At 46.3% G+C, this 21,770-nt stretch overlaps 1 protein-coding gene across 1 annotated transcript in view; it reads right to left on the reverse strand.

Annotated features, from left to right (window-relative positions):
* Positions 1-21,770, reverse strand: part of LAMB1 (laminin subunit beta 1) — a 74,812-nt gene that overhangs the window by 28,728 nt on the left and 24,314 nt on the right. The window contains exons 13-24 of the mRNA XM_070424670.1: positions 21,074-21,153; positions 12,671-12,806; positions 11,230-11,388; positions 10,277-10,404; positions 9,930-10,053; positions 9,115-9,319; positions 8,133-8,276; positions 7,702-7,933; positions 4,870-5,033; positions 3,683-3,907; positions 2,417-2,631; positions 1,675-1,771 (exon numbers count right to left, since the gene is read on the reverse strand). Of these exons, the coding sequence (XP_070280771.1) occupies positions 1,675-1,771; positions 2,417-2,631; positions 3,683-3,907; positions 4,870-5,033; positions 7,702-7,933; positions 8,133-8,276; positions 9,115-9,319; positions 9,930-10,053; positions 10,277-10,404; positions 11,230-11,388; positions 12,671-12,806; positions 21,074-21,153 (1,909 nt within the window). The remainder of the gene's footprint in view (positions 1-1,674; positions 1,772-2,416; positions 2,632-3,682; positions 3,908-4,869; positions 5,034-7,701; positions 7,934-8,132; positions 8,277-9,114; positions 9,320-9,929; positions 10,054-10,276; positions 10,405-11,229; positions 11,389-12,670; positions 12,807-21,073; positions 21,154-21,770) is intronic.

The following is a 21,770-nucleotide window of genomic DNA, read 5'->3' on the forward strand; positions in this document are numbered from 1 at the left end:
CAATTTTTCTGGCAGGTTGCGAGCTAAGACTTTAAAGATAAAGGGTAAAGATCCGAGTACTAAATGGACCATTCTCTGATGGACTCTGGCTCCAGTCACAGGCTTTTCATGCGAACTGAGCTGAGATGGAGCGAAAAGGTCAGAACGCTTTGGCAGCCAACACAATTTTCCCAGTGACACATGCTAATAGAATCGGGCTATGAGCAATGATAGAGCCATTATCTGGGGGAAATCAAGCCGCTGGGACCTTAGGGCCATTACAAGATTGAGGGGTGTAGCAGAATAGCGGTTAGAACTCTGGGGAAACCAGATTCCAAGCAGGGTTTTCCTCGCAGGAGATATCTTGGCGCACGTGGTGCATGGCATGTCCTGGGCATTAAATGGTAGTGAGAAAATCAGCTCCCATTAAAACCAACATCTGGACCGAGGACCGATGAATGAAAAAGCACTTGTTTATTGACACAGCAAACATCATGTCCTTTGTGGAACAAACCCTAACCTAACTTAAGATGTTGGTCCAAGTCCTCTGGCTAAGCCTCAATTGGAGAAACAGGTCATATGCCCTTTGTTCTGGTCTTGTCCACTGTTTGAAATGTTCCTGCTGTGCAGGAACCGTGGTTGACTTAAAGAACACATAATATCTGGGTTTGTGACCTTCGGTAGGAGAAAACTAAATGTACTGCTAACTTTCTCACTACGGTTGTACCCAAAAAAGAAAAAGATACATTAAACATAATTTTTTTTTTCCATTTGTACAGGGATAATACACTGTATTAAATATGTAAGGTCTTCATCTACCTGGGTTTGATTACAGAAACTAATAAAGTATTCTGTAAATTAAAAAAAAGAAAAGAAAGAAAAAGATAATTTTTAGATTTAGAGTCCAACAGGGACCCAGAATTTCAGATATGTAACAAAGAAAAGATATCAAAGAACAAGTATGAAACTACAGAAGATATTTATCTATAGTTGTAAACTTAAAACATAGGGAAGAAAGCCAAATAGGAAAACAGAATAGACACAATCTTATAAAATCTTTTCTGTAAATGTTTTTACTCCCATATCTGAAAAGTAATCTGGCAGGTCAAAAAAATATATACTGCTACAGCATAAGACTTGAGCAATCCTAATGATTCACAGGATTTTAACAGGTTTCTGTTCTTAACAAAATGTCAGGTTCTCTCTCCCAGTCCTATTCTACCAGAAGCTTCGGTAGGAGTCTGGGCTTTGTTCACATCGACAGACCTGGAGTGCCTGTCCTGTTTGCCTTGCTGGGCATGAAGGCGCCCGTGACTGTGCCCTGCAGTTCCCCGTCACTGCACATGGTACCAATGCTGAGGGTTTACCAGTTTATCGAAATACATGGCTGCTATAAGCATTTTGCAGAAAAGCATTTTAAGAAGCAATTTTGTGTATCTGTGATACCTGTGTGTGTGTGTGAGTCTGTGCAGAGACAAACAAGCATTTTAAGGAGGAACACAGCAGGTCCATTTTTCACTACCCACACTTCCGCAGGGCTAGGTTGTTAGATTTTTAAACCAATGAGCGTGAATTCATTTTGTCATTAAACACAGAGTTTGTATCGACAACTTAATGTGCGCTGCACTTTAGAGTTTACACAAAGCTGTTCCCTCCACTCTGAGCACAACCAGCCCGGGAACGCCGCGGCCTTACCTCGGCACTCCACGTTGGGGTCTCCCCAGAAGAGCTCCTGGCACTCGCTGCAGGTGCGCCCCCCAAAGCCAGGCATGCACTGGCACTGCCCTGTGAACTGCAGCCAGAAACAGGTCTCCGTCAGTGGGCTGCAGGGCACACGCCCGTCACGCTCTCCTTCCCGGCTGCCAGTTAGGGGAATGGGACTGAGCAGCTGGCCTGAGGCCTCCACACCCTGACTGGAGAGAGAGTCCTACTTCTGCCCCGGATGCCAGGGGCTAGCAGCCCCTGTGCCGAGCACATCACATCTCATTACATGCTTCTTCACCTCACGGACAGGCCCCTGGGCTCACCTGCCGGGTAGCCCTCCTTTCCTTCCCGAGGGTGTGTCCCTGAGCAGCTCTGACAGTGCTGCCGGGGCTGCCTTTCAGGCCATGTGGCTAAGGAAGCAGTCTGATCCAGCAGCCAGGGACCTTCTAATGTGGGTCGGCAGCAGGGGGGGGAGGGCCCTCTATTAAAAGGCCATGGCTGCATCAGATGGGGCCTCCAGGTATGGTGATGTCCCAGCCGAGGGGAACAAGTGACGGCTGACAGGCAGTCTGTGCTGTGTTTGCCAAGCTGTGGGTCCTGCGGCAAGAAAGGCTGGGCCACCAGGAAGGAGCCTTCCTCTCTCTGACACAAAGGCACCAAACAGCGGTCCCCTGGATTCATAAAGGCATCTTTCCTCAGCCCTGAGGCCTCCCCGCCCCCCACAGCACCTCACCTCATTACAGGACGGCCCGAAGGAATGAGCCGCATCACAGTTGCATGGTTCACACCCAGTCCCGCTGGCCAGCTGCCAGGTATTGGGGGCACAGCGGTCGCAGTTCTGCCCGACCACATTGGGAAGACACGGACACTGGCCGGTGGTTTTGTCGCACTGGCAGTCGGAACTGTTACAGTAGTCCTGCACAGTGCCCAGGGAGTTGCAGACACACTCTGGAAAAAGAACACGACCAGACTGACTCACACAGTCACGTTCATAAACTACACAGGCAATGCAAGTGAGCTAGCCACCTCCCAAGGGCTAAGATGTTCCCTCTCCAGGTTGCAACCTGGAAATGCAAATAAGCAGTGAAAAGAGTGGAGGTGGTAAAAAAAACTAAAAACACCACATACACACAAGGAACTCCAGCTACTGTTCTTCAGAGGTTCTGAGGATGTTCTATTCTGCACAGCCCTGACGTTCCCCAGGCAGACGTGCACCACGGCACGCTCTGTCTAGCAGAATTTTCAAAATACTATGCACCTTTAATAAGCTGCTGGTGAACCATTTTTAAATTGAGGATTTAACTAGAAATAATTTAAAAAATATGCCGTGGGAACTGAGACATTTAATGATTTCAAACTCTTGGCAGGGAGCTGGCAGTAATGGATGTGTGAGACAGCAGATAGGAGCCCTTAAGCTAGAAAGACTTGAAGGAATCCAGCCCTGCAGGTCCTCAACATTCCACACGTGTTTGCATAAACAAAGACGGGGCCTGGGGCTGTGCACAGGAACAGCAGGCAATGCTCCCTGATCTCGTAAGAGAGAAATAAGAAAGTTCTGAAAGAGAGATGTTATTGGTGGTTCTTTCTTTTCCTCAACCTCGGAGGCTCTGTCCATCAATGGCCAACAAGGCATGGGCCAGAGTAGGCATCGAGGATCTCCAAGTCCTAGCCAACCAGCAGCGTCCTGGGCAGAACCTGCATAAAATCAATACACTTTATTGGATGGCATGGATCAGCTACACAGTTTTCCTTTTGGTTGTCTCTCTCAGGCACCGAGTCATACCTTGAGACTTCAGTTCTGCTAGAAAATGAGGATATAAAGAAAAAGAAAGAAAGAAAAAGATCAGTCTCATCTTTCTTTTGCCAAAAGAGGACTTTTACCTCTCTGAACAAGGGACAAGTGTATTCCCAAAGCAAAGAAATACCAGAAGAAGGGGATCCCCCATGAAGAAGAAAGCAGAAACCCCCCAATAAGCGGCACAACGAGTGCACATCTTACTCCGACAGTCCTGCTGGAGGGCGTCCCCGTAGTAGCCGAAGCGGCAGCGCTGGCAGTGCTCCCCTTCCGTGTGGTACAGGCACCTGAGGCACCTCCCAGTCTCCTTGTCACAGGCGTCTGGGTCTGTCGTGTCAATGTTGTGGTGACAGTGGCAAGGCCGACACGCCCCTCCGACATCAGAGGGATTGCCAAAGAAGCCCGGAGCACAGTCCTCGCATCTGGAGCCTATTGTTCAATGAAACCAAGTGCAATACCTTTAGCCTGCGGACACCAAGGCCTGGTCCATCCACATTCCTGCCCAGAGTCAGCCCGGCTGTGCTCCTCGCCACACTAGTCACCCAGCTCAGGGTTCCCTCCCACATCCTAGGGGGGAAAAGCCAGGCTTCTGTAAGTAACACCACTGTGGCCTGGCTCAGAGGCCACAGGGGGCACGGACACCTGCAGGAGTTCTGGCACAGGGGCGTTTAGCTTCTCACGACCCAGGAATCAAGCAGATTAGGAGCTAAATTAATGATCTAATGGGTAACGCTTAGCTTGGTGTTAAATCCTAATCCAAGGATTGTATTGTCTGAAGAATCACTGCTCCTGCCTGAGCAACCTGAAAAATGGGGTCCTTCATGATGACCAACTTCCCTAAGAAATCCCGAAACCACAGGTAAATGTTTACTGAGCTGTGGATAAGTGTAACGAGTATTTGAAAGCATGGGATCAAGTGTGAAATAAAAGGGAGTTTATTTTCACAACTCGCTACACTCCTTGAGTGTTGACAGATAATGTAAGTATAACCAACCAGAAGAACGTATCTAGCGTTGGCTGACTCGGTGCCCTGGGGACCCCCTACATGATATTCTTTTCTTCCTTCTGTCCGTCCATTGGCCACATCACTCCTTTGAGAGTCTTGTGCTAGGAGCTGGCCAAGGGAAGGGAGAGGTCAAATGTCAATTAAAAGTGTTCACAGGGATTTGTTTATGGATTCAAATGAGCGTGCTCTCCTGCTCGGTACTGTAACATTATCATCATCGAGACTCAAGAACGACTCTATCGCACGTGCCAAACAAGAAAAGAGTATCTTTTCAGATTCCCTTCCCTGGTAATGAAGGATCGGCTCATTCTTCATCTATTTCCTTCATTAACAACTAACTCATAGAAGACACCTCTCTCCCTTCAGGAGTTTCTGCATTACTTACCAATGTACCCAGGGTTACAGACACACGCGAGCTGTAAAGTGACAGGATCTTGATAGCAGCTACTGGCAAACTGGCGTCCGCTGTCGGGACCGTCTGGGCAGGGACAAGGGCGGCAGTGATCTCCTGACCCAATGATGGGGTCGCCGTAGTAACCCGCCAAGCACCTACATGAGTCACAAAACAGAGAGGGCCCTGAACCAGACTTGTAAGAAACCTGCTACAAGAAAACGTCTTAGAAACTGCATTCTCTGTTTGGGAACACACTTCCCAATGGAACAGTGGTTCTCAAACGTTAGTTCTAATCAGAATCCCCCGAAAGGGCTTGTTATAACTCAGACTGCTGGGCTTCTCCCGTTTCTGACTCAGGTGGTCCCAGGAAATGCCGACACTGCTGGTCTGGTTTCACACCTGCAGGGCCATTGCATTAGGGTGCCACCCCTGGCCTCACCTGGACCCTCCCTACCTTCTTCCCAGGGAAAGATCTGAGGTGTATCTCCCATGTGCACCCCACTGTCCAGTCAGCTGCCCGCCTGCCCTGAGCATTCTGGTCGGCTCCCTCCTTGCACCGAGTCTGCGGAAGGGGTGGGAGGACCTGTGGTTGTCTGCCTCTGCCTGAGAGGGTGACATGCTAGCCAGCCCACGGTGGATGTTCTGCAGCCCAGCCTTTACCAGAAACAGAGCTGACAAGGAAGCGCTCTAGCTGCACGACTCCTGCGTCTCTCTCTCAGGTGGTTTCAAAGTTGGTCAGGGGTGAGGAATGTTATTTATCAACTCCTACGTCCCACCTCCTTCTCCTCGCAGATAAGGAACTTGGCGGTTAACTGACTTGCGAGGCTTACACAACTCGTTAGTAACGAGCCGGGATTTGCATCAGCCTCCTGACTTTCAGCAAGGAATTCTTGGACTAGGTCATGCTGCTTCTCAATATGAATGGTGTTTAGGTTACTTGCTTACTTCCTATAACCTAAGAGCGTAAAGGAATTTGAAGATCATCCAATCCAACCTCGTTATTCACGAACAGAAAGCTGGATTCTTGGAAAAGTGAGATCACTCCTCCAAGGTAACAAAGCAGGTCAGAGGCAGGACAGGGCCTGGAACTCAGGTGTAAGGATTTCCGATTCAGTTGGTTTTTCATATATATACTTTTTCTTTTTTGAGGCAGAGGTACTATTTTTTAAACGGGAGTGGGGGAAGATGAAGAAATAGAAGGGAAAAGTTGTTCAAAGGAAATTAACCATGTGCTGGGGGAATTGGTGGTGGTGAAGCAATTTCATACACTGGGTTTTGAGAAAGTTTTCTAGGTGAAATAAACCCAAATATATCATGATAGAAACTGAGTGTCCATTTCCTGGCTCCCCCTCCACTTCCCACGTCGGGGACAATCTGAGCCTGGAGCTTCTTTTTAAATCCATGGGCTTGATACTAATTATCTTGGAAGAGGAAAAGAATGATGAGAAATCGGCTCAAGCAAGAAGTAAATTACTTAATAAAGTTTTGTCATCCAAATTAGGGCTAAATATCTTTCCTCCTCCTACATCCTCTCTCGTTGTCCAGCAAGAAATCAAAACACTTTACAAGTAAATCCAAGAACAGTCGGAAATATAAACCAAGCCATTCTCACGGGATGTTCCTGCAAAGACATTACACAGTGTGCTGATTGCGAATCGGCATGTGGACACCACCTTTGCTGACTGTGCTCCCCTCGTAATCTGATTTTCTCATCTGTCTCCTTTTCTCTAATTCATTTTCTATCTCCCATTGAAAAAATAATAGGAAACTTAATGCAGAAAACAAGAGAGGACACCAATATACTAATTTCTTTCTTCCAATCTTGTATAACTCTTTCCTTATAGCCTTTTACGACACAGTTTTGTGGTTGGAAGGAGTAATTTTTACTCAAAGAAGTAATCACTGGAACCTCGAAATTCTTGAATACCCTCTAGCACAGAGCCAAGAGCCACACATTGGCTTCCATGCACCCCTTCATGCCGTAAGTTAATCACATATTCATTTTTACTAACAATTTCTCTTCCATGTGATGAGCGACTTTTGTACTGACTGAGGCGACTTGCTGAAATCTTAAAAACAAAAATCCCATGTAGAGTGGACGGATATTAAAAGAGAAAATTTAATGACATGGAGGGTGAAGACCAGTACTAAAAAAAAAAAAAAAAAAGGCATGTTCTAATAGCATGTCTGCCCTTCTTAATTAGTGATGAATAGTTAAGTCAGCATGTCATTCTCTCACAGGGACTATTTCTTATCAAGCGAGCAGGGCTGTCATGTTATTAGAAGCCCGTTCTATGTCCCACGCTTATTACACCCAGTGCAGTGCTTTGCATCCACAACAACTCTCCTGTTCACATCCGCTGCCTGCAGAGCAGATCTCCTTTTGCACATTTTATGTGGGCTGGTCTCCTGGAAACTATAGCTACATAAAATGTTTTAAAAAACACACACAACACAAAGCTATTTAAAATGACTCATCCCATTTGGATTGGGTTTCCCGTTTGCCTGAATTTAGGCATCAACATTTCACAATTCTCATCCTCCGCCAGAATCTGCTGGGACAGAGGTGATTTCCGCACAGATCTACGGCGGCCTCCAGGACGCCCTGGCCCCGTCCCAGCCCCGGAACAATGCCTGCCTGGCACACAGAAGGTGTAAACCAGATAGGCACTCGGCGAATGACTGAGTTCCTAGAAAATCCTGACGTGGTCAGAAATGACTGAGCCATCTGGAGCTGGTGAGATCCCTTCTCTGGTTGGAAGATGTTGACTCGGCCAAACATGATCTCTGTTCTCTTTACTTTCCAGAGGCGCGTCCACGTACCTCTCGCAGTGATGACCCGCGGTGTAGTCCTGGCAGCTCAGGCACTCCCCCGTCACCGAGTCGCAGTCGTCGGCGTGGCCGTTGCAGTGGCAGGGCTGGCAGCTCGGGAAGCCCCAGTACCCGGGCAGGCACCGGTCACACTGCCGCGCGTACACCCCCTGGAAGCAGTGGCACTGGCCCGTGACGGGGTCGCAGAAAGCACTGACAGACCCCTGCAGGTGGCAGTCGCACGCTGGAGAGACATGCAAGCGGGGAGCCACCTGAGAAACTCATCCCGTGCGAACACGCCCCTCGTGTCAGCTCCCGCAGGAGGCCCACGGCGCCCGGGACCGACTCCCAGAGGGAAGCAGTGCCTCCGAGACGGGGGGGGCAACCACGCCAGGGTTTGCCAGGTCATCTGAACGAGTACCTTACGGTTCCCGTTAACCTACGTTTGCAGCCACTGGGGCCAAAGCCGAAGGTCCCGGGAGCACATCTGTCGCAGGTTCTCCCAACCACGTTCGGCCGGCACTGGCACTGGCCTCCGTTGGGGTCGCAGACGGAGCTTAAGGAGCCCTGCGGGTCGCACTCGCAAGCTGCAGGGGAAAAAGAGGCCACCACCTGGGACACAGCGGCGGCTCCTCCCACGAAGGAGGGCAGCTTGTCACCCCCGGCTCCCACCCGGCCTGCCCCTTCCCTGGGGCTCTCTCTGGTCCTTCGTCCCTGACTCCCTGGGCTGATTCAGCATTCCCACGGAAACCAATCTCATCCCTGTGATGAGCAGGAGGGAGGCCACAGGGCACACAGAGTTGGCAGATACAAGCAGTTTTTCTAGGAAGAGGCCATTAAGGTTTTCTCTCCTTCAAGGCTTAACTATCACAGGACCTTAAGACAAAGGCCCAGGGACCTCTGGGAGTTGGTCCGACCTTTCAAAGAGAAAACAAAATTTCAGTTCTGCACTGCTCCTGACCCCGTCCCAGCGGCCCACCCTGCCCGTGGACATGCTGCAGCCTCCTGCCACCCATGTGTGTGTCTTGAATATTGATTGCATTTGCAATGGGGCTTTATCACTGAAATATTCTTAAAAAAAAAAAAAAGAAAAGGACAAACTATTTTTTGTTGTTGTTCATCCTCAACCAAGGATATTTTTCCATTGATTTTTAGGGACAATGGGAGGGAGGGGGACAGACAGAGAGAGAGAGACAACGATGTGAAGAGAGACACATCGATTGGTTGCCTCCCGCACATGCTCCAACCAGGCCAGGGAGCCAAACCGGCTAAGGGCTAAAGGCAAACAGATGTTGAGACACGATTTTTCCTGTGCTGACTGCCTAACAGCTATCTATACGGTGTGCTTTCCCACATACCTCACGATGCCAGGTGTACTCTTGGCTCTCAAGAAAAAAGGGCAGAAGCAGCTGTGCTAACACCTACCCAAGCCTGTCTGGTGTATCAGCGCAGAAATGCTAAAGATGATGTTCCTGCAAACGTCAGTCATGGGCGTTTTCACAACGCTTCTGCTGTTCTCCAGACATCGGTATCTCTGAAAGATTTCCCAGGCGCCGTTGGTGACAGCCCCATCCCCTGAACCGCCCACGGTGAAGATGTCCAGTGACTGACAGAACGGCATGAGGACAAGCTGTGAAGAAACGAGATCAGCAAAGTGTTCTTACACTGGTGCCCCGTGTCCACAATGAAAGCAAGTTCAACACACAAAAACCCAGATGCTTCTTTGACTCTTGAAAAGAAAAAGTTCGATTCTTTTCATAAGCCTTCCCATTCTTAAAATCTTCTTGCCAAAAAGAGTTTAGATTGATGGTTTTTGAAGTGTCATTTTTAAGACATTTCATATTTTCAGAAAGAATCAGAGGGTGGAGTTTTGTTTTGTTTTGTTTGTTTTGTTTTAAATCCTCATTTGAGGACATGCTTAGAGAGAGGAAGGGAGAGAGGGAGAGAGAAACATTGATCTGTTGCCTTCCACATGTGCTCCAATTGGGATCAAACCCACAAGTCAGGTATAAGCCCTGATGGGGAATCGAACCAGCAACCTTTGGGTGCACAGGACGATGCTCAAACAACTGAGCGACTCGAAGGGTGTTACTAAAACAAATAAGCAAAGCATCCTTGGAGGTAAAAAGATGACTCTGCCTAGCCTCTCAGCACGACCCCTCCACAAACCCTCCGGGGAAGAAGATGAACACTTCCCGCCCAGCCTTCCCTGCGCGTGTCGGAAACAGCCCTGCACTTACTGAATCGATAAACGTGTAGGGACTCTCCACACCGCTATCGGAGGTGGTGTACTGGGGCAGCTCCAACCTGACTGTGTAGTTCACGCCCTTCTCAAAGCACACGGGGCGCGGGAGGACGACGTACCTGCCCCAGATCAAAAGAGAACAAAAAAGTCAACCTTTAAGTATCCAGTCGGTCAATCAGAGCACTACGCAGCTCTTTCCGAAGCAAGCAAGTCAACAGCCAGTGTTTGCCTTTGGCCCTGACATGGTAACTGTACAACGCACAAGGCAAGATACCGAAAAGTAGAGAAAATGTTTAATTTGCATATTGGTTCTATTGAGCTGCAAACCGCTGTCACACTGACCTCGACCCAGGCGACAAGGACACCACCTGGTTGTCGTCATCAGGAACTGTGTTACCACATCGGCTGCTGGTTGGAATCTTCCCGGGTCGCTGCACCGTGATGACAGCCTTTTCCCATTGGTCGGGGAGCTAGAAGAAGAAACAACCGATCAAAAGGACCATCGTCACTGGCCCACTGCTCCTGTTTACAAAGACCTCTGCCAAGTTTCACTGGAAAGCACTTTGCTTGCGTTTCTCTTCCCTCTTTACCATTTCCTCTGCTATCACCCCAGTTCCAGCCCTAATCCCTTCTCACCTGGACCTGAAACAGCTCCCCAACTGCTCTCCCTGCATCTCCCAGCGTCCCTTCCCACCCATGTTAAAACACAGGTCAGATCATGGCAATCCCCTGCTCAAAACCTTCAATAGCTTCCTCTTCATAGAGAGCCCAAGTTCATTCACTAGTCCTAGCATCTTTCCTAGCAGCATGCCTGACCATTTCCCTTACACCCAGCTATGTGGGATGACTCTCAAAACACTCTCCTCTCCGCTGCTTACGCTACTCCTGACTTCCTCGTGTCAAAATGTCATCTACGTTGAAGGCAAGGCCTACATCTGTTTCTAGGCAGCCCTGGCCCAGCCTCCAGGTGAGAGGCTCTCATTCTGATCTTACGGTTAGGGGCGTGTGTCTGTGCCTGGGAAGTGCAAGCCCGGAGGGCAAGGACAGGACCTGGTACTTTCTTGCCGCCACCTCAGTTCTCAGCAGGGTTAGGCGCCTGACAAGAGATTGCTAAATGCTCCTGAAATTGAATTCAAGAAAACTGTACATTTTCACTTCCCTGGAGGCTAGAAAGTCAGAGAGAAGTTCTCCTCTATTCCAGTGTAACCTCCGAATTTCACAAAAACAGTGTCCATTAGAGGAAAGACTTCTCTACCAATATCCTCCCCATCCCCAATAATTCATGGGGGGTTTACCTGTGGCTCATAGCGAATTAGGATTTCATACTCCATGGAGTATGGTATGTTGTCAATGACAAACTCCAAATAAGCCCCTTCAGGCACTTGGACGAAGCCCGCTCCGGTCCAGGAGGGAATCCGGTCCTGCACATACTGCCGCTCCACGATGGTGACCTCCTGGGGACAAGCAGACAGTCTTTATGCTTTACTTGCAGTGCAGTTCAATGGAATATAACAAAGTAATCTGAAGTCACTCAAAGGTGCAAAACTGTATTATTATGCCTATTTTTTGTAGTCACATTTTCCCAGTAGCCTGTAAAATGTTTTTAATATATAAACAGCAAATTGTTTTTTTAGTTTTTGTGGTTGAGGTAGTCTTGGGATATTGGAGGCGGGACTCAAAGGCCTAAGACAGACCTTCTGTGATATAACCAGTGGGATGAGCATAACAGAAGGAAAGAGAACATCCTACATGGTGCTGTGAGCCAGTCTAGGAGTCACAAGGCATTTCCCAAATTTTCTACAACGTCAGTCCAATATTTAGTGGATTTATTTCTATTTGTCTTTCTCATTGACATTTGTTTCAAGCACCAAGGACAAGTGAAGAAACGAGAGAATCAGGAATGCTCACTACAGATGAGTTCATCGTGACTGTCACGGAGGCTGAGAACTGACCAAGTTGAGCCGCTTAACTCAACACACATTTGGATTTGTTCACAGGGTGACATGATGCCTGTGATTAGTCATCTCCAAAGAAGTCCTGCATTCCGTGTGTGTGTGTGTGTGTGTGTGTGTGAGGTTTACTCAGGAAGAGGTAGGACCTACGTTATCTCATCCTCAGATCTGGTCTAGACTTATGAGGTGATTAAAAAAAAAGGCAAGAAAATGACACTCTGGGTCTTCGGGGCCCAGCTTTAAGAGACCTGATAGTTCTGTTTCCTCCTCCTTGGAAGCCAGGCGCCATGTAAAAAGTCTCACTATCCTGCCTCCATCGTGCTGTGAGGAGGCGCGAGACAGCTGCATGGAGAGGTCATGCAGAGAAAACCGCCCAGCCAGCCACCAGCGGCTTCAGCCACCCATGCCCAAGTGCCAGATCCACGGCTAAGCCACGACATGCTAACGGCTTATTCCGCAGCAACAGAAAATGGAAACCATGTCCTCTCTGAGTACTTATATAGCAGATCAACAGCAACTGTGCAGCGTAAATGGAAAGATGGGAAGAAGAAAAAGCACACAAAAATACCCGCAGACACCAAAGGCCTTATTAGTGAATGTCTCGGGGTGTCTGCGAGCCACATATTTATTTGGCTTTAAATATGACTGTTCCCAAGTTTGTATGGGCCTGATCCTTACTGTGGGCTCACCGAAAAAATACTTCTGGTTTGTTTACAAAATGTGTACATGCCGTCACTGCTTCCAAACACCGCTGTACCGGCCTGCCAAGCACCCCGCTACTTACGGGCCCAAAGTTGGCTTCTTCCGCTTCATAGATGTAGTGATCCAAGGTGGTGAAGTAGTAGCCTGGCTCCACTTCGTTGCACTGACGTCCGATCATGTGGGGTCGACACATGCACTGGCCCGACTCCGCGGAGCAGCTGGGAAGGAGCAGAGTGGGTCAGCGTGCCCGCCTCTTAGAAAGGAACCCGCTGGGTGTGGTTGTACATCTGCCATTAAACACTAAACGGGGTGCAAGATTCAGGTGGGGTTTTCTTATTTCCTTTGGAAAATAAGTACTTGGGAAAACCATCTTCTGGGATTAATCCCAAACTCTGCATGACCTGGTCTTTCACGTTTACCTCCCCTGCCCTGTCTTCACTATGCTCTGTCCCCACCATCTTAGGGTTTTCTATAAGATATAACAAATGTTCCTGTTTAGATTTTTTTTTCTTCTCTTGCTGCTTAGATTGCTTGCCTACTTTTCAGCTGCAACCCCTTTCCTGGGCCTCAGACCCAACTCCTAGGAGGACAGTTCTGACTTAGCTGTCCCCGAGACTAGCAGCACTCACACGGACAGCACTCAATGCCTCCCACGTTCTCTACTCGGGGAATCACCACCACCGAGTCAAGCAAGTCAGAGACCTGGAAATTATTCTCTGGGTTCCTTCTTCATATCAGTCAGGAACCAGCTTCTGCGAATTCGCCTCCTGCATCTGCTGTGTCTCTTCCCCTTTCCACGGGCTGCACCATGACTGTCTTCCTTCTCTCACTCACAAGAAAAGCAAATATGGTCTTCTAACTGGTATCTTTGCTGCCAAGCTTCCAACTTCCCAACCTAAGCCCCTGCCCCAAAGCTGCCCAAGTGCACCTCTCAAGATGCATGAACTGTTGCCACTTCCTGGCTACAGTGGCCTTGGGAGGAGCAACAGGACTTCCACAATCTGCCATCTCTACCTTTCCAGCCTCATCTCTCCCCTCTGCTCCCCCACACTGACCTGCTTACAACTTCTCAAATGTGCCGGGTAACTCAGGACCTCCTGCCGTTGCTTATGCTGTTCTTACAGCCTGGGATGCCCTTCTCCCTGACTCACCGGCAAAGGTCCACCTACTCTTTCCAGATTCACCAAGGACTCCTGCGTGGCATTCCCTGACCCTCAACCCACTCCATCAAATGCAACATCTTCGCTTTCATGCCACCACCCCCTTGCAGAAGGAAGGATGTATCTACCACATCTACAACAAAGCTGTGACACAGCAGGTGTTCATTGAAGTTGAGGCCCTGTGTCTTCAAATCCTACTTATTTTTCGAAGCCCAGCTCAACTTTCATGAAGTTTTGTTGGGTTCCCTCCTCCTACATTCTCCACTGGTGCTTCCTGAGGCTTCAGTTATTCCTTAGCTGCACCATGAAGGCATTTATGGCCTTCTCTCTGTAGTATAATTATTGGCAGACCTATTTAACCCCCTCCTGGACTGCAAACTCCTTGAGGGCCTGGGCTGTGCCTTATTCACCCCAGTCACCCCGTAGGGCCTGGCCCAGGGCTGAGTACACTCAAACACTGGCTCAACAGACAAATGCATGAAGGATAGGAGTTCTGAATTTTAAAAACAAACAAACAGAAAAAGAATAGGAGATTTACTGTAATAATACAATTTTTTAAAATTAGTCCATTACTCTTTTAGGTTAATGAAGGCCTCGGGATGAACTATTATTTATTCATTTTGTTCTGAGCCTACGTCTGTCTGTTTCCTTAGTATCACAACTTTGTGTACATGGTAAAACCAAATTGTACACATTCATTTTTACTTCATTAAAGTCATGTGGTTTGAAACTATTACTTTAAACCCATTCCCAGACGTCATTATTTTTTTTCTCATCCCAAGGTTCATTTTAAACCAAGTCTCTAAGTCCAAACGAAGTCTTCTTCTGTATATCATGTGAGTCGTTTTTACCCTGCAGGAATATGACCACTTAATGTCCCGTAGCCGATTCCTAGAGGAGAAAAGCTTGTTCCAGTTAGGACATAGCCCTCTTTTGGCCCAGTCCACCAACAAAAGCCATTGCCAAGAACCCAGGCACCAAACGCTACATCCTATGGACAAAAGAAAATCTTTAGTTCCTGCCCAGATGATTACCGAGGGAACATATGTCCAAAACACGGACCCCCGAAGAAAAGAACTTGAGTCTTCAAATGCCATCACTAGAAAATAAGCAAATAAAGCTGAGGACAAGGTCAATGGGCAGACCCCTGGTGTGGCCTCTTACCTGCAGCCCAGTTCTAAAGAAGAAACAGCGCAGGAGAACCAGACCAGGTGAAAGGAATTCCCTTAACAGCAGCCCTGGCACTCACTCCTCTTTGTGTCCACAGACCTGAACTGTTGCCACTGCGAGGCACGACTCCCATCCCACACTCACTCCTTTAGCGAACTCATTCTTGTGGCTTTACCTGCCCCTGAGCAGGTGGCCCTCACACCTATAGCTCTCGGCATTCATGCAGCCGTGCTCTGGTTGTACACGTCCAGCCACGAACGGGAAATTTCCATGGTTTGCCCAGCGGTCATCTCTAATTCATCTTGTTCCCACCTGCTCGTCGCCTCTCCCACTGATTTCTTAGATTCAGCTCTGCTATTTCTGTCAGCAGATTTAAAATCCTTCTGATGTTTTAGGTGAGACATAACCTTCCCTTTTCTTTATCCCCAATATCCAAGTCTTATTTCAAGATGTTTCTCCACTCAGTTTCTGCTCATTGTCACTGCCACTCTCCTGGCCCAGGATGTCATCTTTCTATACCTGCTACTCTAGCAACCTTCCACACTGACCTCTTAAGCTCTTCTCTGCCCCTGCCCAGTCCATCCTGTCTACACTACCAAACCAATCTTCCCACAGCATTGCTTTTAGCGGTTCACAAAAATCCACGGTTGTTTCTACTCATATCAAGTCACGAGGCCCCTGCCTGGTTTCCAGCAGCCTCTATAACCCACGCTTCTTTCTCTGGTGCCCGCCCTTTAATTTCAGATCAGCCACACTCCTCATACTCTTCCACAAATATTTACTGAGCAAATATTGGTCCTGGAGGCTATGCTTGCTGGTGTTAATACGCTCACATTTTGGTCCATTGTCAACGTTCTTCTGAATCATTCCTTGGTAAAGTCCATTATTTCTGGCTAAATAATGAGAAAGGAAAATGGGGAGGGAGGGGGGATGGTCTTTGTCCTTAAAGAAATTACCCTTTAATTTGGGAGACTAAAAAAATAAAGCAATTGACCAATACAGCAAATAAAAACGCTGTTAAGTACCTATATAGAGCTACAAGCTAAGTACCGTGGGCTTAGAGGCAGGCACTGCTCATCTGATTAAGGGCAGCATCATGAAAGAGGTGGCTCTGAAGGTCGCAGAGGATCTTGACAGACAGACAGAGGACAGGAACGACAGGAGCAAAGAGGCTAATGGAGGAATGTGAGAGAGATGGTCAAGATCAGACCAGATCTGGACCTTGCCACACTCACTCCCTCTCCGTGCCTTCAGCAGTCTTCTTCCTCGCAGCTAGAAGGCTTTCCTGCCCACTTGTTACACCTCTCAAATATCACTCATTTTTTAAAAAGCCAAGCTCAGAATGGCGGGGGGGGGGGGGGGGGGCGGGGGGGAGATAATGTGGGGGATAAGGACACATATATAATAACTTAATCAATAAAATTTTTTTTTAAAAAAAGCCAAGCTCAAATGCTACCTCCTCCATAGTGAGACAAAAGATTTATTACGTGTAATTATCCTTCCCTGTGTTCAAGGAAAATTCATATTGGATAGAAATGGTACATTTAAAAGTTTGTATGTTAACCCCACAAATTTCCCTGTAACTAGATACAGATTTAATTCATTTGGATCAGTAAGGTAGAATAAGGATGTAAGATAAGACAAAATAAGTCAGGACTTACGGTAGGAGATTAATGATTACCCCAAAAGATGTCCATGGCCTGATCCCCAGAATCTGTGGGTATGTTACCTCACAGAGCTCAAGGGACTTTGCTGATGTGATTAAGGTTAAGGACGTTGGGATGGGCCCAATCTAATCACATGAGTTCTTAAAAGTGGAAGAAGCAAGCAGAAAAGCGAGTAAACGTTGTGACATGAGAATCATTTGACTCACAGTTGTTGGGTTTGAGGACGAAAGGAGAAGGCCATGAGTCAAGGGATGTGGGCAGCCCCTGGGAGCTGGGAGCCAGAAGGAAAACGGAAACCTCATCCCTCAACCCGAAGCAACTGAATTCTGCCAACAACTCTGGTCAGCAGGAAACACATTTTCCTTTAGAACCTTAAGAAAGAAACAGCCCTACCGACATCTTCATTTTAGTCAACAAAAATTTCTCATAAATACAGAAATTAATTAGCAACTTGTTTAATTGGAAGGAACATTCTATTTCATTTAAATAGTGTGGAGCAGAGCAAATACGGTACAGTTTTAACTTTTTTCTATTACTAAGAAACTGGGAGAAAAGTGAAAGGATAAAAAGATCATTCATAAGAACCACCACAGTTCAACACTGATTTCTCCTCCATCATTCTGATTACAAATAAGAGTTGATTCTACATTGATTAGCAGTCAGCACTACTCATTTTATCCAAAGTAGGATACTTTCGTAAAGGGAAGGAGCTGTGCTCTGCAATCCTTTTATGTCCAACTACCTATAATTAACAAAGGGTTAGATGCCCACTCAATACATTGATGAAAACATATATTAATTTCTGCTCTCGTTTCAAAGTATAAGAAAGTTCATTTCCTCATTTACTGAGCACCTGCAAGGCCCACTGTGCTGGGTACAAAGGGAGATTCAAGAACAAGTAAGACGCAATTCCTGTCTAAAGAGACCTTTCAGATACAAACAGCTATAATACATAGCCAACTAAAATAAGTGCGAAAAGAGATGCAGAAGTAATGTGTTGTTGAATGATCAAGTGAGGGCAGGGGACTTCAGTCTAGGAGTTAGAAGTCTTCAAGCCAGATATCAGTCATAAATTAATTGATGAAATGATTTTGAGGAATGATACAAAGGTGTTTACATTTTTAAAAGTTTTTTTTTTAAAGCATTGATAAGTAGTATTTACCTAGCAACCATTCTTATTTATCCATTAAAGCAGGTTATCTGGTAGACAAAACTTCGTTAACCTGGCTTAGGTTATATTATTCACATTAATTAGGTCTTACTGCTTAAAAATATTCAAAAGTCCAGATGAGCTGTCAACATAATAGACCCGGAGTACTAAGCTTTTATTGTTCTCCAAGAATCCATTTGGCTCATTATACAAAACATTTTAAGTTTTTCCACTTCACATGATTTTTACACTTAGTTCGGTCCCTGGCCAAAGTAACTAAGGCATGTTTGGGACCACATTTAGACACTGCCTTCTTCTCAGGGGCACACATGTAGTTTTTGTATTTTAAAAATATTTTGTTTCTCAAATTCTTTAATTCAATCGACATTTAATCAATACCTACTATGTGTCCAAGGTGAGGTAAAGGAATATTATCAGAGAGAAGATGCTGATGAGTGGTTGCAACAAACCATTCATTTCGCAAGTATTTCCTGAGAATCTGCGATGCCCCAAGCATTCTCCAAGTGGAACCGGTGCTTCAGAAGACTGGGCCTCAACCACTCCCACGGGGGTCCTAGAGAAAGTCCCCTGGGGGCCAACTTGGAAAAGGATCTCGACAAAACACTGCAGAGGCACAGGTCTAGAGGCAACGCGAAAGGTTCTTTTTCCCATCACTCATGCCAAAAGATAGAGTGTCTCATCAATCATGTTAGAGAGATCAAATCAGCTGCCTTAAAATTTTCACTAAAACATCTGCTTCACAAACTCTCTTGATTAGCACATTCTGGTTTTTACTAGTATACATTTTTTTGCAGGAGACAGGAGGGGCAGCTCAGGGGTTGTGTATGGGTGGATTCAGAGACAGGAAACGTGTGTACAATAGAGAAAAAGAGGAAGGGAGTGGAAGTAATAGAAACCATTTAGGGTAAAGGAACATAGGACATTCCCAAGTTTATGACATAATTTGGAAAATTATGGATGCCATTTTCACCTACGCAAGGAGAGTTCGAGGTGTGATGACAGTTTGGAATTGAGGAATAAGTCACTAAAGGAATCAGTGGGTGTTCTGGGAGTCACAAAGGAAAGCCAGAGAAGTGGTTCCATAAGCAGGCAAGTAGTTGGTCTTTCTTTCCAGCTTTTATGGAATTATCCTCGCTTCCTCCCCTCTGGAGGTTTTCGAAGAATAGACATTCAGTACCGGAGTTCCAGAGGGCTACATACACGCTGTGCTGAGTTTGCTCTGCGTTCTGGAATAGGACAGACCCAAATACAGAGGCCAAACAGAACACGCTCTTGCTGCCTGGAATCCCATTCCCTCCCAGCAGACTTCCATGGTGTTGAGAAATAATCTTGTAAAAGAGTCAATTTATGAGTACATAAAGCTTGCTCAATGAATTCAGCATGTTCTCTCTGGGAAAGTTCAGGGCCAAGGAAACATCTGCCTGTTCTCTCAGCAGCCACTCACCCTATCTTTACCAGATGTTCTGAATCTGATCCTGTAACCAACGGAGACCAAAACTCTCTTCGACTCCAAGGTGGTTAATTAAACGCCCAGAAATGCAACATCTTGCCAAATGTGTACTATGATTAATTTCTGGTAGAGCTTCATGTCTCCTCTATTCAAGGAATACCAATGTATTTAAGTAACTAAAAGGTATTACATGTCATTTTCATGAATAGGCTTGGAAGCTGAATAAAATAAAATAAAATGAAATGGTTCTTTACACAAATCAAAATGGGAGTTCATTTTTCATCTTATGGATTGGTGGAAAATAAAATGATGATGCCAACTGCTGGTGGGAATAGAGAAAAGGGTACTTTTGTAACTGGTTTGTAGAAAAATAAATCAGCACAATCTGTCTGCAGAACAACCTGACATTCTATTAAAATAAAAAATGTACATCCACATTTTCGAAGTTCCATCATTAGGAACCTAATCTATGGCTATATCTACATTCATCAAAATATATCTACAAGGATATTTACTGAAACATATTTAAAAAGCAAAAAGACTGGAAGTAAATAAATCATCGCACTTTCACATGATGGGGGTAGATGAACACATACTGATATGAAAAAAGATCTCTAGATAAAAAACCAAGTTGTGCAATTGTGTACATAACATCTATTATTTTGATTTTCAAAAAAATGTCAGTAACATGAAGTGGGAAATCATGGGCTTTTTTTCTTTGTACTTGTCTCTTTTAAAAAATAAAACCTGCCGAAACCGGTTTGGCTCGGTGGATGGAGCGTCGGCCTGCGGACTGAAGGGTCCCGGGTTCGATTCCGGTCAAGGGCATGTACATTGGTTGCGGGCACACCCCCGGTGGGGGATGTGCAGGAGGCAGCTGGTCGATGATGTCTCTCTCTCATCGATGTTTCTAACTCTCTATCCCTCTCCCTTCCTCTCTGTAAAAAATCAATAAAAAATATATATATATTAAAAAAAAAAAAAAAAAAAAAAAAAAAAAAAAAAGAAAAAATAAAACCTAACATGTTATTTTAAAAGAAACGGGAAGAAAGAAATTGTAATTTTTAATACATATTCTGAGCACTATTATCAATGTCTACAGAAATACAAGAAACTGTTAACAGTGGCCCTACTAGGTAATGGAACTTGCAGAGAGGAAGGGCAGGATAGCTGTCAGAATTGTTTGAATATTTTAGAACTACTAGAGGCCCGGTGCATGAAATTCATGCGGGGGGGTGGGGGGGTTGTCCCTCAGCCCAGCCTGCACCCTCTCCAATTCAGGACCCCTTGGGGGATGTCCGACTGCTGGTTTAGGCCCGATCCTGCAGACATCCTCGCGGGATCGGGCCTAAACCTGCAGTCGGACATCCCTCTCACAATCCGGGACCGCTGGCTCCTAACTGCTCGCCTGCCTGCCTGCCTGATCGCCCCTAACTTGCTCCCCTGCCAGCCTGATCGCCCCTAACCACCTCTGCCTCTGCCACTGTGGCTTTGTCCAGAAGGACGTCTGGAAGACATCCAGTGTATCCAGTCTAATTAGCACATTACCCTTTTATTAGTACAGATGGGAATACACTGTTTCCATAATTTAAAAAATACTGTAAAGAGAAAACACAAAAATAAGGAACATCAACACTATTCAAGCCAAGAAACATAAACATACTATAAGGTTTCAAAGCTAACTCTTGGAACGAATACGTCTTTGAAAGCATTGAGACCACAGGGAAAAGTAATGATCAGGCATTCCAACCAAAGGTGAACATACTCTTGAATATCTCCTTCAGAGAATGGATGTCACTCCTCCTAGGGATCAGGAGGGCTCCCCTGGGTGACTGAGTATGAGCGTGTTAAGTGAAGCCCCACTCACCTACTGTTCAAGGCTCCCCCAAAGTCACAGTCACAAGGTCGACATCCATCCAAATCGTTGCTCAAGCCCCAATGCTCTGGCTGCAGAACAAAAGATTAGACATCTAAAGGTGGGTTCCTGTAATTACACAATAGACGCAGCAAGAAACAAGTTATGGCGTGTTTTGGCTGTTCCGCCAAGCGTTCATTTGCACCGGGAAAGAAGAAAGTCTACAAAAGAGAGGAGTACGAGTATTCTGAAATAAGGACACCCAGGCTGCAGGTCACAGGGGTCAGAGAGGGTTACACATAATCGCACCATAACCCCAGATCAGAGTAGTTTCTCTGCCCTGCAAAGAGCCAATCACCATGAGAAGGTAGCAAAGATGCCAATTTTCTTCAATAGAATTACTCTGGCAGTAAGAGAGTTTTGGCAAATGTTTGGCAGGCCTTTAAATTTTTCTTAAGTTCGGTCTGTCATAAACTCCATAAAGAAAGTTGTTCAAGGATTTGTTTATGTGGAAACATAGCCTAAAAAGCAAGGACTATTTTCACAACTGAAAGGTGAGGCGATCCCAGAGTCCTGGAACCCCTGGAGATGGAAAGAAATGGGACAGACTCCATAGAGGGGTAAAGCACTCTTATGGCTCAATATATGCACGTTTCCTAATGAGCAGATAAAAACCGGGCTCACCATTTAAATCAGACTTCCAGAAATT

Source organism: Myotis yumanensis, unplaced genomic scaffold (assembly GCF_028538775.1).
Source record: "Myotis yumanensis isolate MYYU_CA2020_CCGP unplaced genomic scaffold, mMyoYum1.0.hap1 SCAF_9, whole genome shotgun sequence".
Lineage (NCBI taxonomy): Eukaryota > Metazoa > Chordata > Mammalia > Chiroptera > Vespertilionidae > Myotis > Myotis yumanensis.